This window comes from Magallana gigas, chromosome 8 (assembly GCF_963853765.1).
Source record: "Magallana gigas chromosome 8, xbMagGiga1.1, whole genome shotgun sequence".
NCBI lineage: Eukaryota > Metazoa > Mollusca > Bivalvia > Ostreida > Ostreidae > Magallana > Magallana gigas.
The window spans coordinates 48,461,425-48,478,188 of record NC_088860.1 but is presented as its reverse complement, the minus strand read 5'-3'; the positions used below and the strand labels follow the sequence as shown (position 1 = coordinate 48,478,188).

General features: G+C 32.8%; 1 protein-coding gene across 1 annotated transcript; it reads right to left on the bottom strand.

Annotated features, from left to right (window-relative positions):
- Positions 1-1,935: 1,935 nt before the first annotated feature.
- Positions 1,936-7,351, bottom strand: LOC136271032 (ankyrin repeat, PH and SEC7 domain containing protein secG-like). Its single transcript, XM_066070103.1, has 3 exons — positions 6,105-7,351; positions 5,784-5,791; positions 1,936-5,587 (listed from the first exon to the last, which is right to left on the bottom strand). The coding sequence occupies exons 1-3, from the start codon at positions 7,148-7,150 to the stop codon at positions 5,190-5,192; spliced, it is 1,452 nt and encodes a 483-aa protein (XP_065926175.1). The 5' UTR covers positions 7,151-7,351; the 3' UTR covers positions 1,936-5,189.
- Positions 7,352-16,764: the final 9,413 nt, after the last annotated feature.

The window sequence follows — 16,764 nt, the reverse complement described above, 5'->3', positions numbered from 1 at the left end:
CCTTTCCACAAAGAACGACAACTCCTGAACATGTCACGTGTGTCGATTAGGGAGGAGGACAGGAGTAGATGTTCCGTGGAGTTGTTCTTCAGTGTGCCGCCAGCCATGGAGTACATCACTAACGTCAGTACCAGGAACGTGGTCTACTCCCTGGGGAAATAATGGAGCTTGGCTCACCACGTGACCATGATAGTGAATAACGTTAATTGTATTTAGTTTAACTTGTGTATCTTAATCAATAAACAGTTTAAAGCTATGGAATAATCCTTTGGATTCCAATTTCGTGAAAAATGTTTCAAAATTAAAAAAAAATGTATACAAAAATGAAGTGCTCGGAATGTAAATCATTTTACTTTACTGTTATCCTCATCTTTATTTTTATCATCTTTATTAGCATGTGTTTTTAAGCATAATTAATTTAAACAACTACTTTACATTTCCTTATGTTACCTCATGTTATTGTGGTAACTAAGCACTGATCGAAATATCAGGAGTATTTTTATGTTTTGTTTATGTACGTGTGCACTCGGGGTACACAAATTACATTAAAGGATATAGCTATCATACAAACTGTATGGTAATGACCGCCATTGATATTAAAGAAGGAATGTGAGACTTTACATATTACTCTAAAATTAACCCTTTTGAAATGAACAATAACTGTACCAAAATATGAATGATAATATATTTCGTTAACAATCTAGATCTTTATAGGGCAATAATTTGTATTTAAAACATTAACTAGTGATTTTACAAGTCATGAGATAGAATCCCGCTAGTCTTTAAAAGCTGTTTTGTTTCTATAGTGCATATCGTTGTAAAATATTGCACTTTGTAGAATTGTTCAAAAATTGTGTGTATTAATTAATTAATTGCAAGTTTTTATATAGCGTCTTTATAATGCTGATGCATTACTCAAAGCGCTTTTTACAATTATTACCCCAGCAGACCTTATAGCATCCCAGAGCCTTCTCAGTGCGGCAGCCGTTAAGGCGCTCAAACACTCACATTCTGACAATATCTTTCACTGTCTATAGCCAGGTACCCATTTTATACTTGGGTGGAGTGAGGAAATTCATGTAAAGTGCCTTTCCCAAGGACACAACGTCGACCTGCCGCGGCCAGGATTTGAACCCACAACCTTTCGGTCATGAGTCATGCACCTTAACCAAAGAAGGAACGTGACACGTTACATGTAACTCTAAAATTAATCCTTTTGAAATGAACAATAAATCGACCAAAATATAAAAATTATTATTAATATCTTTTTTCTCACAATTTAGATCTTTATAAGGCAAATATTTTGATCTTAAACACTTGCTACTGATTTTACAAGTCATGAGATAGAAAACCGTTGGTTTCTAAAAGCTTTTCTGTTTATAATGCACATCGTTGTAGAATATTGCACTTTGTAGAATTGTTCAAACATTTAGTGTACATGTTTGCCTTATGTTTAGCTATGATTAGCATATTTTGTTATTCTACGTGACACAATTCAACCACCTTAGTAAGTAATAATATGAAAGTAAAAAAATTTATAGGTCCAGACGCGAATATGCAGACAACTATGTTATAACCGGCCTTATTAACGAACATTTGTTTAAATGTTGCAAAGAAAAAGAAATGCTTAATGATCGAATTTCTGTGTTGACATGACACATAACATTAAATGCATTAATTACAGTTTTCTTGGTTTTTTTTTCTAATGCTTTTTTAATGGATATTTTACTGAATCACGCGATCAAGATGTTTAAAATCATTAGCACGATAAAACCAGTGCAAATATTAATTATCGATTTTCGACGTTATGTATTTGAATGTTTATCTAGGAACTAAAAACTAATTCATAACATAAATATCTGATTAACTTAGTCTCTCTATTTGTTAAAAACAAAAGAAAAAAGTTGTAAAAATGTTTATTACTTTTTAGTCCATGTCAGTTTAAAAACTTAAAAACAACGAGCGTTAAAAACATATCAAACTGTCGTAAACACGTACGAGTTTTCAAAGTTAGGAGCTACAAAGAAATCACAATAAAAACACAATGATCTGTTACAATGAACAAAACAATCAAATTGCGTTACCTGTGGGATCAAAACAATTCACTTAAAAATCAAAGCAAGTGGATGTCGTCGATATAAGCGCACTTTTAAAAAAAAAAACAAAAAAAAACGTGGATGGTTGGATGGAAATATTTGTTTTACTTTAAAATGTTTTTTTATACATGGAACACACTTAAACAAATAAAAGTGTGTAGATTTGATCTGAATTTCAAAGTGCGTTGCTACATGGTATTTAATGGGGCGAAATGGTGTTGGCCATTTTGGACTACATTTATCACCTAAGAAGAAGAGCTTTGTCTATATTGAAATTCAAAAATGAAAACATTTTGCTTAATGATAATCAAAGCATATACTAGTAAAAATATTGAAGGAATATCAGATGTTAGTTTGTTTACTACCCAGACTTCCTTACTTATAGAGACGAGTAAAATCAGCATATGTATTCTATATAATTTATTTCATATCAACAAAAAGACCAACAAACGATTGTTAATTCAAATGGTCTAATTTGATGCTGATCGGTCTGAAGGTTCAACGATAAAATTTACATGCTGCTACACCTTAGCTAATTTATGTTTGTCCGATTTCAGTTGTGCTGAAATAACCGAATAACAAATGATATGTTGCTCATATACCAGGTCAATTACTCTAAAACACTCTAAAAAACACAGACATTTGTTTTGGTTTACGAACAAAAATCCAGAAAGGGATTAACAACTCACCATAATTTATTAGCTCGGCCATAGCAGAATTCAATTTGTGCAATGTCAATTTGTTAAACATTCTTGGCATCACATGGCCAATAGTGCTAAAAAGTGCGTACAGTTGATATACAACACGATTTAAAATTCATCATAATATTTAAATAGTGAGTACAATTGTAATACAACTAATTTTGAAATTTATCAAAACACTAAAATAATAAGTACAATGGAATACGCTGTACAGTAGAGTATAAACTGGATCAACTATTACTCTTTGCAAAAATAATTCATACAAAAGCGAATTTAATAAAAAAATAAATTATATACAAGTTAATGTTTACTCAGACACTCTCCGCGTATGATTTAATGATTTATATTCCCAACACACGTCATTCTGTAACGTTGTTCATTAGAATTTTGATTGTACAAATCAATCAATTTCCAAAACTTATAGCGATGCATGATTTTTTAATATACATGTATTTTTAAGCTTTGGTCTAAAACAACTGGAGAAATATAGCTTAATAATGCTGGATAGAATGAATCACATTAATTGATGTCTGCTGAATAAATTTGTAAAATTTGCACAGTGCCTCCATGCCTTTACGACCTAATGCAGATAAGTTTCTTGGAAAAAATTACTTAAATTGACATTTGCTACCTTACTCTGTCAGTAAAAATTGAAAAGCAATTTATGTTTAGGTTTCTGGTTTCTGGCTTTATGAAGAGAAGTTTCTTTGTTATTGATCACATAAATTAATGTCTGCGTTTCGATTCATTAAACTTGCACACTCCTATTACGCTCATTTTCACTGGCTTTATAAAGAAAAGCTTATCCTAATACATCAATAAAAGTTGACTTCTTTACTTAATCAAAGTCCCTCTCTCCACTGGCTATCTGTCAAATAATATTTTTTTCATCAACACATGACTTCAAAATCGCTGCTTTACTTAATACAAATATGTTGATAATATGTATTTTCTCTTTGTTCAGGATGCAAGAAGAGGAGTTTTTTCGTCATTATCGCGTAAATTTACGTTGGCTCCTTTACTTATTAAAGTTCCATAGTGCTACCATACCCCCGATAACCGGCGATATGTAAAGGAGTTTGTTTGTTATTGTCAAAAAGTTAATATCTGCTTCTTTATCTAATAAAAGTTGAAAAATGCTTCCATGTCAGTATTCACTAGCTTTATATAGAGGAGTGTCTTTGTTTGTGTCACATAAATTAATATCTGCTCCTTTATCTAATAAAAGCTGTACAGTACTTTGATGTCCCGTTCTGATTGCTTTTTGTAAAGTGGTTTCTTTGTAGTTGTCATATGAATTAATATCTGCTCCTTTATCTAATAAAAACTGTACAGTACTTTCACGTCCCCATTCACTAGCTTTATGTAGAGGAGTTTCATTGTTTGTGTCACATGAATAAATGTCTACTTCTTTGTCTACAAAACGTTAAACAGTGCCTTTACATCCCTATTCACTGGCTTTGTGTGAAGGAGTTTCATTGTTTATATCACATACATAAATATGTGTTCCTTTATCTAATAGAAGTTGTAAAGTGCTTTCACTTTGCAGTATACTTGCTTGATGTAGAATAGTTTCTTTGTTTGTGTCACATGAATTAATATCTGCTCTTTTTTTTAATAAAAGTTGTACAGTGCCTTTATATCCCGTTTTACTGGCTTTATATACAGGAGTTTGTTTGTTTGTATCACATGAATGAATATATGCTCCGTTATCTATCAAAAGTTGCACGGTGCTTTCATGCCCACATTCAATGGCTATATGTAGAGGATTCTTTTTTTGTTTCACATGAATTTATTTGATCGATTTTCTAATAAAAGTTGCACAGTGCTTTCATGTCCTTCTTCACTGGCTCTATGTAAAGGAGTCTCTTTTTTGTGTCACATGAAATGATATTTGCTCCTTTATCTTATAAAAGTTGCACAGTGCTTTCGTGTCCCCCTTTACTTGCTTTACGTAGAGGAGTTTGTTTATTTTTGTCACATGATTTAATATTTGCTCCTTTTTCTAATAAAGGTTGCACAGTGCTTTTATTTCCTCCTTCACTGGCTTTATGTAGATAAGTTTCTTTTTTTGTGTCACATGAATTAATATCTGATCCTTTATCTAATAAAAATGTACAGTGTTTTCACGTCCACATTTAATTGCTTTATGTAGAGGAATTTCTTCGTTTGTGTCAGATGATTTTAAATCTGTTCCTTTTTTAAATAAAAGTTGCACATTGCTTTCATGTCCCCGTCTACTGGCTTTATGTAGAGGAGTTTCGTTGTTTGTGTCACATGAATTAATATTTGCTCATTTATTTAATAAAAGTTGTACAGTGCTTTCGTGTCCCGTTTTACTTGCTTTATGAAGAGGAGATTGTTTGTTTGTGTCACATGATTTAATATTTGCTCATTTGTCTAATAAAAGTTGCACAGTGCTTTCATGTCCATTTTCACTTGCTTTATGTAGAGGGGATTGTTTGTTTATGTCACATGAATTAATTTTTGCTCCTTTTTCTAGTAAAAGTTTCACAGTGCTTTGATATCCTCTTTCACTTGCTTTATGTAGAGGTGTTTCTTCGTTTTTGTCACATGAATTAATATCTGCTCCTTTATCTAATAAAAGTTGTACAGTGCTTTCGTGTCCCTTTTTACTTGCTTTATGTAGAGCAGTTTCTTTGTTTGTGTCACATGAATTAATATCTGCTTCTTTTTCTAATAAAAGTTGCACAGTGCTTTCATGTCCTTCTTCACTGGCTTTATGTAGAGGAGATTCTTTGTTTAGGTCACTTGAATTAATATCTGCTCCTTTTTAAAATAAAAATTGTATAGTGCTTTCAAGTCCCCATTCACTGGCATTAAGGAGAAGAGTTTCTTTGTTTGTGTCACGTGATTTAATATCTGCTCCATTATCTAATAAATATTGTATAGTGATTTTACGTCCAAATTTAATTGCTTTATGTAGAGGAGTTTCATTGTTTATGTCAGATGAATTAATATTTGCTCCTTTTTCTAATAAAAGTTGCACAGTGCTTTCATGTCCCCGTCTACTGGCTTTATGTAGAGGGGTTTGTTTGTTTATGTCACATGAATTAATTTTTACTCCTTTAGCTAGTAAAAGTTTCACAGTGCTTTGATATCCTCTTTCACTTGCTTTATGTAGAGGAGTTTCTTCGTTTTTGTCACATGAATTAATATCTGCTCCTGTATCTAATAAAGGTTGTACAGTGCTTTCGTGTCCCTTTTTACTTGTTTGATGGGGAGGAGTTTCGTTGTTTGTGTCAAATGAATTAATATTTGCTCCTTTATCTAATAAAAGTTGTACAATGTTTTCAAGACCCATTCACTGGCATTAAGGAGAAGAGTCTCTTTGATTGTATCACATAGATTAATATCTGGTCCTTTTTCTAATAAAAGTTTCACAGTGCTGTCATGTCCCTGTCTACTGGCTTTATGTAGAGGAGTTTGTTTGTTTTTGTCACATGAATTAATATTTGCTCCTTTTTCTAATAAAAGTTGCACAGTGCTTTCGTGTCCCTTTTTACTTGCTTTATGAAGAGCAGTTTCTTCGTTTGTGTCACATGAATTAATATCTGCTCCTTTTTCTAATAAAAGTTGTACAGTGCTTGTATGTCCTCCTTCACTGGCTTTATGAAGAGGAGATTCTTTGTTTGTGTCAAATGAATTAATATCTGCTCCTTTATCTAATAAAAGTTGCACAGTTCTTTCATGTCCTCTTTCACTGGCTTTATGTAGTGGAGTTTCTTTGCATGTGTCACATGAATTAATATCTGCTCCTTTTTCTAATAAAAGTTGTACAGTGCTTTCATGTCCTCTTTCACTGGCTTTATGTAGTGGAGTTTCTTTGTATGTATCACATGAATTAATATCTGCTCCTTTTTCTAATAAAAGTTGTACTGTGCTTTCGTGTCCTTCTTCACTGGCTTTATGTAAAGGAGTTTCTTTGTTTGTGTCACAGGAATTAATATCTGCTCCTTTATCTAATAAAAGTTCTATAGTGTGGTCGTTTCCTTTACCACTTGCTATATGTAGAGGACCCCCCAAAAATGGATTATAGAAATTAATGTCAGCTCCATGAGTCAGTAAAAATTCAACAGTGATATCAATTGGCTCATTTCTTGTTTCCTTATTTCTGTGTTCGCTTGTGTCCGTACTCAAAATTGCCAACATCAAGGGAGTATATTCCATTATACTGGTTCTCAAATTCACCTCATTCTTCACATGAATCAGCTCCCGCAATATTTCATGATTGTGAAACAGGGAAACAATGTGAATAGGATAGTACTCCCACCACTTTTTCACCAAAAACCATTTAATTTGTTTTTTTGGAAAGACATTGAACAAATCCATCGAACCATTGCAACATACTGCAGAGAAAAGAGAAGTGTCTTTAAGAGAATTTCGCTTTCGCTGAAGAGTTTCTAAACAATGTTTTGATAAATTTGTATGACAAAATACTATTATAGCACTAAGAATTGGCAATTTTTCCTCTAAATACAGAAAGTCAAGTTTGGAAGCAAAAGATTGTTTTAATGCTTGATTATCTTTTTGCTCTCTAACCTTTTCGTGAAGCGTTTTTTTTTGTGAGTAGGCTGTGCAGTTTTTCGGGGCTATCTTTTAATTTTTGTATGAAACATGCAGCCACCTTCTCATTACTCATACATGGATTGAGAACAACATCAAACATACGATCTCTAAATACATCATTAAAAAGTATATCCAATAGATTGCTAACATATTTATCATTTAAATATATGGTAAATATATCAACTTCTTCTTTTCTATTGTCGTTACTGCTTTTTAAGTTTACACGTCGTCTAAGGAAACCAATATCTGAATACTGTATTGTTTCTCCCGGATAGTCTGTTCCAAACACATAGGTGGTAACTTCCATTACAAAATCGTGATAAAAATGATAGGTGTCCTCAATCTTCTTGACAAAAAATCCCTCTAGAGTCTTCAGAGCGTCACCAATAATATGAGATGCTGTGTTTGCCATCATTCCACAGAGTTTCAAAGCAAGTTCAAATTTTTCCTTTAAGCAATCCTTTTCATGTATATCCTCAACACAAAGCTGATTGTTACACAGAACAAGAAGAACAAGAGCACAGTATTTTTCGTTGCATTCCTTTTTGGAGTCATTTCTGAAATTTCTAATTTGTTCCTGACATACTTTAAAAGGTTCTTTAAAAAATCGCGGTCCTATTGTCTGGTTATTTTCGTCGCTAAAATAAAGTTTGCATAATAACGGAAAATACTCCTCAGTCGTCAAAATTCCACTAATATCGTCTTTTAAAAGACCACTGTTTGATGCGTAACTCCTTAAAATGGTTTCTTTTTCTCCATTATTCAGTTTATGTTTGTCATCACTAAGATCAATGCTGCATGATTTATCGTTTAACATTCCTTTAACCCTATTATCAAGCAGAATATATTTTCTACTTGAGAGCAACATCTTGTTATTTCTCAAACAAGCTTTCAACCTTTCATCTTGTTCCTTCCATGAATTATAGGCTATTTCGTCGAAGGATTCGTTGCCAATAGGATCATTGATTACAAAAAGGATTTTGCTTTGTAATACATCTACTGAGGAATATGTATCAGTGATTTCCTTCACGTTATATACTGGTTTCACTGTCCAGCCTTTGACCCTATACCTCAACGCTAAATGGTGTATAATGGCTGATTTTCCTGATCCAGAGTTACCGGTCACGATCACCAGATTCTGACTTTTTATGAGCTTTTCTACTTCTTTACAAGCTCTTGTTGAAACAAATTTGCTGTCGTCATCCTGCCACTGCTGAAATATAGCCTGGTCAAGTGGTGACTCTGAAAGATAAAAGTTATTCTGTATTATATTTTTAAAGCATTTGACAAGAAGATTAATATCATCTCATCATAATATTTAATCGTTTAATCTTTTGGTACAAAATTAATGATTTTAATTAAATTAGACATTTAAAAGCCGAAATTTAATAAAATATTATATAATTTGAAGAAAAAAATTACAGCTTTAAAGTCACAACAGCAAAACCAATGCCCGTGCATTATGAATGCCTACTGCTTTGTGACGATTTTGAAACTTTTACACTCTTGACGAATGACATAGGATAAGAGTATGTTTTGACGACATCAATGGACCGTGATCGGAGGTATATTGAAAGTTCAACCTGACGCTTTGTCTCAACAATACATCAACTTTATGCATTTCAAACCCAAAAATATATTTTTTAACCTAAATGTCAAGGACTTTTTCTGCAACTGAATCTATATAGCGATGGCTACAGTATTGCAACCTAGATGTGAAAAAAAAAATCATTATAGTTTTGTTATTACATGTCTCCAAAGTGAGTTTTTGGCCGAATAAAACTTATGTCGATTTACTTAATTACCTCTGATCAAATAAAAAAAGGTTTCATAATAAGATTTAATTTTGGTTTTGTAACTTTTTCTAGATCAATTAATTAAGATTAATTTGACATTGATAGCCATTTATATCGAGTAGTGGGTTAAAAACAGAATGTTTTCTTTTTCAAAATATTTCTTCTTTATTGTGTAGTTTTCTTTTTTGTTAAGCACTGACTGACGTTTTTCGTACTTATTGTTAGGCCATTATTATTCATCAAATTGTCTACATATTTTCCGTTTTCCCGATCACGACAAAGTGCACGAGGCGGATGTGACCGGTCAGCAGAGGAGACTCACTCCTTCATGGCACCTTATCCTACCTCAAACGTTTGTAGATGTCCGTGTTTCCTCTGCTCCTGATTTGTATTTTTCCTTTAAAATTTCGAGTTTAAACACTATATTTCAAAATCATTATTCGTTTCTAATGACATGCTCACTTTACTACTTAGTAACTATTTACTGTTATTTCTCACTTTATCGAGCCCTTAATGTTAACACGAGTTTTGATCTGAAAGTCGCTGATAGTTTAGGAAATGACCTGGTTCGAGTGAATTTTACATAAAACAGTAATGTTATTATAACTTATAGTAAAACCACTGGAAACTTACTTTACAGTGAGCCTCTGTCCATCAATGGTAAATAGGACGGTAGAGTTAAGTTATGGCCAAATTTTTTTTTTTCTCTATTACTTTGGAGCACGTCTTAACTGACATGGTACAAATATAGTTGACATTTTTGTGGTATTAAATTATTATTTAAGAACTATAAATGATATTAATCAAATTTTACCCCAATAATTCACCTTTTTTTAAGTGTTTCATGTACATTAATTTGTTGTGTTTATTTTTAGAAAAAATCGACATAAAATATGTTTTTTGTGTATATTTTTTTATTTATATGCACTCACCGGCAGTATATGATGTCAAAACTGACGCTATTTTTATAAGATAAATTGGACAGTAGAGTTTATATAAAAGATCGATCTTCATTTAAAGCGGAAAAAATCTCGAAACTGTAGAAAAAGGGGGGGTGCATTTTTAAAAATCTTTTTCACAAGAACTACTGAGTCAAATTCAATGTAATTCAGCATATCAAATAATCCCTATAGAAAGGAAGATTTAAATTGCAAAACTTATGAACTAAGTCTGTTTCAAATCCTAGTTATAACGAAAATTATAATAAAGGAAAGACGTGTTTCAATCCGTTTATAGCTTCGGGTTCAGTATCCATGAGTCTTAGTAAAATGGGTAGGCAAAACCGGGCCGGGGCAAAACAAAAGATTGGCAGTTATCAATCTGCCAATATCCTTAAAATTTCCAGGATATTTTATGGAACAATATATTTGTATTTGCTGTAAATATTGCCACAAAACAATGCGATTTTTGGAATCGACGATTGTCGATCTACCCCGGCTTTTATTTTGCTCCAGCCCGGCTTTGCTAACCCATTTTACCAAGACTCGTATTCCATACTTCTAAAACGAGGTTTCAAGCAGCCATGACATATGATAAACGGGCCGATCTAACAATGATGAATTTGTTTGTTGTGTTTGTTGTGCAACAGTTTGCGTTCGAAGGGAATCTTTGAAACATGCAAAATACATTGATGCCGATTTAATGAAGTAAATTGAGGCTAAATATTGCAATGCGTTGACAGTTTTCACATATAACGGTGGTTTTAGCTTGTTTTGAATTTCATTTTTTTTTATGCTTAGTAACCTGGGAACTATCGCTTGTATTTTGTGATTTCACGTATCAAATCAAACAGAGACTTCTGTAAATCAGACAGTTAACTGTTTACCTGCTCAAATAAAGCAAAATGTGATGTATTAAAAGTACTAAAATACAATTCATTCCATCGGTAATTCTGTATGACTTTTGCGCAAGTGTAGATTAATGCAATGTGTTTTGTTGAGATGCTCAGCATTTTCTCGAGTTTATTCAGTTTGAATAGAGTTTAATATCGCTGACGGAAAATGTAGGTATATACATATATATGATTCATTTTGAAAAATAAATTGTGCTCTTTAGTTGTTTAGTGCATGTTTCGTATGTTTAATTGTTTACAATTTCTATTTACTAACCATATTTTAGTGCTGCAATTTATTAGCAATATAAAGAGATTTGTTCACGACTCTATGTTTGCACTCAGATCTGAGGCCATTCTTTTTTTTCCATTTTTAATGCTGAATAGGAAATACCAAGTTAAAAATCTTAAGCTGAATGTAACAAACTCATGTGAACAAAATATGACTCAAGCCTAGCAGAATTGTAGCTCTGTATCTTGCTTTTAAATATACGATTGACGCTGAAATTTTGGTTGATCATTAGAAATTCTTAATGAATTAGAGTATGATAAATACTTGTACAAAAAATATAGTGTGTTATGCTTTATATAACTTCTCTTTGGGGCCCCTCTTTTTACAATGAATAATGTGAAATCTACATCAATTTTGATAGTTTTTCATACAATAAAGTATTAGTTAAAATACAGTATAAATTTCAGTATAATAAAGTAGCAAAGTACGGTATAGTAAAATATTTTACTATACGGTCCAAATGTTATTCCGTTGATTTCAAACAATGTCAGTCAGTGTTTTTGAATATCTCTACCTTTTGAAGTCAATTATGTAAATGTTCACATTTTGAAAATAAAACCCAAGTCACAGTGCATGAAATATTCATCCATACTACTTCCAAGACGTATAACTTTTGAAAGCATAAATTTTTGCTTATGAATGTCCTTCTTGGCGTGCTATGAAGTTAATGATTTAAAGATAAATGAATTATATGGTATGTCTTAAGTATTGAACTGTGACGGCTAAAAAGCAATAATATTTTAGGGCGTAGGCAACACAAACTTTGATTTTAAGAAGGAATTTAGCATAGCATTTTTACGCCTCTTTGACAAAAAAATGTTTGTTTTGTTTTGATTGGTGTGAGCGAGTGTGAAAGTGGTTAAAATATACAATGTATCTTATATGTTCATTTTTTAATAAATTTCATCAGGTCAAAATATCTTAACTGTTTTGTAGAAAACGCTTGGCTCACCCACGTTGCAATAGTATTATCACATTTTGTAAAAGTGTCATTGTTAAGAAGAAGGAGATAAGTTTTATCATGTAGTTTTATGATGAAATTTAACCCCTTCATGGTCCCCAGTTTAATTTAGGGGTCACAAATTTGATAATTTACAATTTTTACCTACACAAAAGCATGAATATAAATATTTTTATGTATTGTGATGAAGTTGTTGAGGAAATTTTTTACAGGGTTTATTCAAAAAAGATTCTGAATATTGTTTCTGCTATGTAGTCTTCCCTTTTCATAGAGATAATTTGTACCACTTTATGTTAAATTTGGCCTTGTAGCAGTAAAGAAAAGGTTAAAGTATTTGGATTTTTTTTCCAGACGAACGGCAGGATTAGCGATATGTTATCAGAGAAGCCTAGTCTTAAAAGGGTTTATTTGCAATGGTCAAATTTCTGACTTGCTACTACCAAACCTTTTGCAATTGATCCTGTTTTATCATGTTGATTGTTTTTAATAGATATCTCCTCCTCCTCCTCCTCCTCCTCCTCCTCCTCCTCCTCCTCCTCCTCCTCCTCCTCCTCCTCCTCCTCCTCCTCCTCCTCCTCCTCCTCCTCCTCCTCCTCCTCCTCCTCCTCCTCCTCCTCCTCAACTTCAAATTAAGCAGAAACGATAAAAAGCGAAAGACAGATATGTATTTTCAATATTATTTATGATATTTTAATATCTTAATAATTTTCAAATGAAAATATGTTTTATTGTTTGAACGTTAGTAACTTATTGCCGATGTATTATGCTGCAGATTAAATATAACTATATTATACTATAATATAAGCCATGTTGAACTAATACCTTGTACAGCTAATTCTTCTTTTTTCTCCTTTTCTTCTTCATTAACTTCAAATTAAATAAGAAAGATAAAAAGTAAAAAACAGATATGCATTTTTATTTAATTTTCTGAGATTGTATTTCTTTCTTTACAGATTAAAACATTTTTAAGTGTTTGAACCTCCCCCAACTTATTTTACGCAAAGAGTAGATGTCTTATGGCTGCAGAAACTATATTTCTAATATGCTATGTTGCACTAATACCCATCTTCCCAAGTCACGGGTTTTTGATCCGCTCCGCTCTACATAAACCTTTGACCCAATAGTAGGAGTTCGAAGGGGTAAGAAACCTCGCACACTGGTTGGTGTCATACAAGTTTGCATTATCCAATAAGAAACGATGTGTTAATAATTATTTTAATTGTATATTAATCAAAGTTGAACCGTTGTCAATAGATTTTTAGACGGAATAGTAAGTATTTGACTTACTGTTATCGGTTTTTAGCCCGAGTGAATCCATATTTTCAGCTAACAGCTAAAAACAGTTGATGGTGGTCACCATTTTAAAACAGTGGCTGCCAGGGAGCAGCCCTAAAACTAATAAAACAGAGAAATATAGAGCCTTAGCATTTTTCCAGCAAGCAATGAGAGGAAGGTTTATCTCTTTCTTACCCCCGTTCCCTGGAAGTTAACGCCCATTATCAAAGGGAAACAACTCATGAACTCCCGGTCTGCAATATCGGAGAAAGATCTGGATATGGAGTATATAGACATCATTGCCAAACATAACCTGAATCTCAGCGTTATAGGACAAGTCTCTCTAAACTGTAGTCATTCTCCTAAACCGTTCTACAAGGAACGACAACTCCTGAAAATGTCACCTGTGTCCATCAGGGAGAAGGACAGAAGTAGACGTTCCGTGGAGTCGTTCGTCAGTGTGCCGCCAGCCATGGAGTATGCCACTAACGTCAGTACCAGGAAAGTGGTCTACTCCTGGGGAAAGTAGTGCCGCGTTTCAGACTATGTGATCATGGAAGGGAATGATGTCGTATTTAGAAGATAATTTTTTAACAAAAAACTTTTTAAATTAATATATTCACAAATTATGCACTAATCTTAAAGATTTCAAAATAAGAAAAGAACTGTAATTTAAAAGAAATGAAATTTAAAATTTGTACTTCCCCCCAAAAAAGATCCTCATTATATGGTCCTCGTCTTCATCCCCAATTTGTTTACAACATTTGTAGCTTATACTTTATTGTAAAGACCTACACACTTCTATACATTTTGTTATATGTGAAACATCAAGTTATTGTGGCGATTAAGCTCTGACCTAAACTTCTGGTGATTGCTTACATTTGTTTCTGCACGTGTGAACTCGGTGTACACTAATTACATTAAAGGATCCGCCTGTAGGACAGAGCCTGTCTGGTAGTGTATTAGTGTATACTGAGTGCACGAGTATTTAAGAATGAATGAGTAACCTACATCCGGAACCTTTAATGTAATTAGTGTACACTGGGTGCACGAGTATTTAAGAATAAATGAGTAACCTACATCCTGTACCTTTAATGTAATTAGTGTACACTGAGTGCATGAGTATTTAAAAATGAATGAGTAACCTACATCCGGAACCTTTAATGTAATTAGTGTACACTAGTGCACGAGTATTTAAGAATGAATGAGAAACCTACATCCGGAACCTTTAATGTAATTAGTGTACATTGAGTCCACAAGTATTTAAGAATGAATAAGTAACCTACATCCGGAACCTTTAACGTAATTAGTGTACACTAATGCACGAGTTTTTAAGAATGAATGAGAAACCTACATCCGGAACCTTTAATGTAATTAGTGTACACTAGTCCACGAGTATTTAAGAATGAACAAGTAACCTACATCCGGAACCTTTAATGTAATTAGTGTATACTGAGTGCACAAGTATTTAAGAATGAATGAGTAACCTACATCCGGAACCTTTAATGTAATTAGTGTACACTGGGTGCACGAGTATTTAAGAATGAATGAGTAACCTACATCCTGTACCTTTAATGTAATTAGTGTACACTTTGTGCATGAGTATTTAAGAATGAATGAGTAACCTACATCCGGAACCTTTAATGTAATTAGTGTACACTAGTGCACGAGTATTTAAGAATGAATGAGAAACCTACATCCGGAACCTTTAATGTAATTAGTGTACATTGAGTCCACAAGTATCTAAGAATGAATGCGTAACCTACATCCGGAACCTTTAACGTAATTAGTGTACACTTATGCACGAGTATTTAAGAATGAATGAGAAACCTACATCCGGAACCTTTAATGTAATTAGTGTACACTAGTCCACGAGTATTTAAGAATGAACAAGTAACCTACATCCGGAACCTTTAATGTAATTAGTGTATACTGAGTGCACGAGTATTTAAGAATGAATGAGTAACCTACATCCGGAACCTTTAATGTAATTAGTGTACACTGAGTGCACGAGTATTTAAGAATTAATGAGTAACCTACATCCGGAACCTTTAATGTAATTAGTGTACACTGAGTGCACGAGTATTTAAGAATGAATGCGTAACCTACATCCGGAACCTTTAATGTAATTAGTGTACACTGACTGCACGATTATTTAAGAATGAATGAGTAACCTACATCCGGAACCTTTAACGTAATTAGTGTACACTGACTGCAGGAGTATTTAAGAAGGAATGGGAAACCTCAACTCCAAGATTAACCCTGTTTATGTGAACAAAAAAATTAATGTATCTTTTCTCTCATAATCTAGATCTTTATAGTGAAATAATTTGTATTTCAAATATCAGCTTCTTGTCTGCAAGCCATGACTTAGAAGCCCATATGCTTTCAAAATTACTTTTATAAACAATGAATATTTCAGTAAAAGATTGGACTTGGTTATTTTATTTTGAGTTTTATATTATATCACTGCAAAACGGTTATTTAATGTAGAGTTAAGTAACTTTATCATCGACGTTTAGTTGAGCGGGATTTGCATTCCTATTTGAATATGCATAAAAAAAATCAATAATCTAATATCTAATTGTGAAAATTGTATAAATATTACATTTAGTATCAAAAGTGAGTCTTGAAATATCATAAAGTAATCATTACTAATGGCGTCGGAAGTTATTGAAAAGGAGGATGGGCTAGACTTATAAGAAGGATTGTTATGTCTGAATTTGCAAAAAAGTACATGTAGTGGGCTAAGACCCCCCCCCCCTCCCCCCGGTTCTGACGCCTATGATTACGGTCGAGGGGTAATAAAGTCATAAATCAGATTCATCACGCCTCGACCTCCATGATCAACTTCAAGTTCTTTATTCCGAAAGACAAATATCTCATAGGTTATACATGTAAACATACATTTCAAATACAATAGGTTAGCAATATACAAAGTGTACATAATCAATTTTGATTATTCACGTTAATAGATGTAATTCGATGCTTGTTGGCATAATATAAATATTTCCCTAAATTACACAGTCCTTTAGCTTTAAAGGTAGATAATAACTGTATAACGTTATACACACTTGGTTTTCGGGAGTAGTATATTTTAATATACTTTTCTGTTAAACTACGAAGTGATGGACAAATAAGTAAAAAGTGAAATTCATCTTCAATATCATTTAAGTTACAAAAGTCACATTTTCGACAATCACGTGTTAATCACGTGTTAAA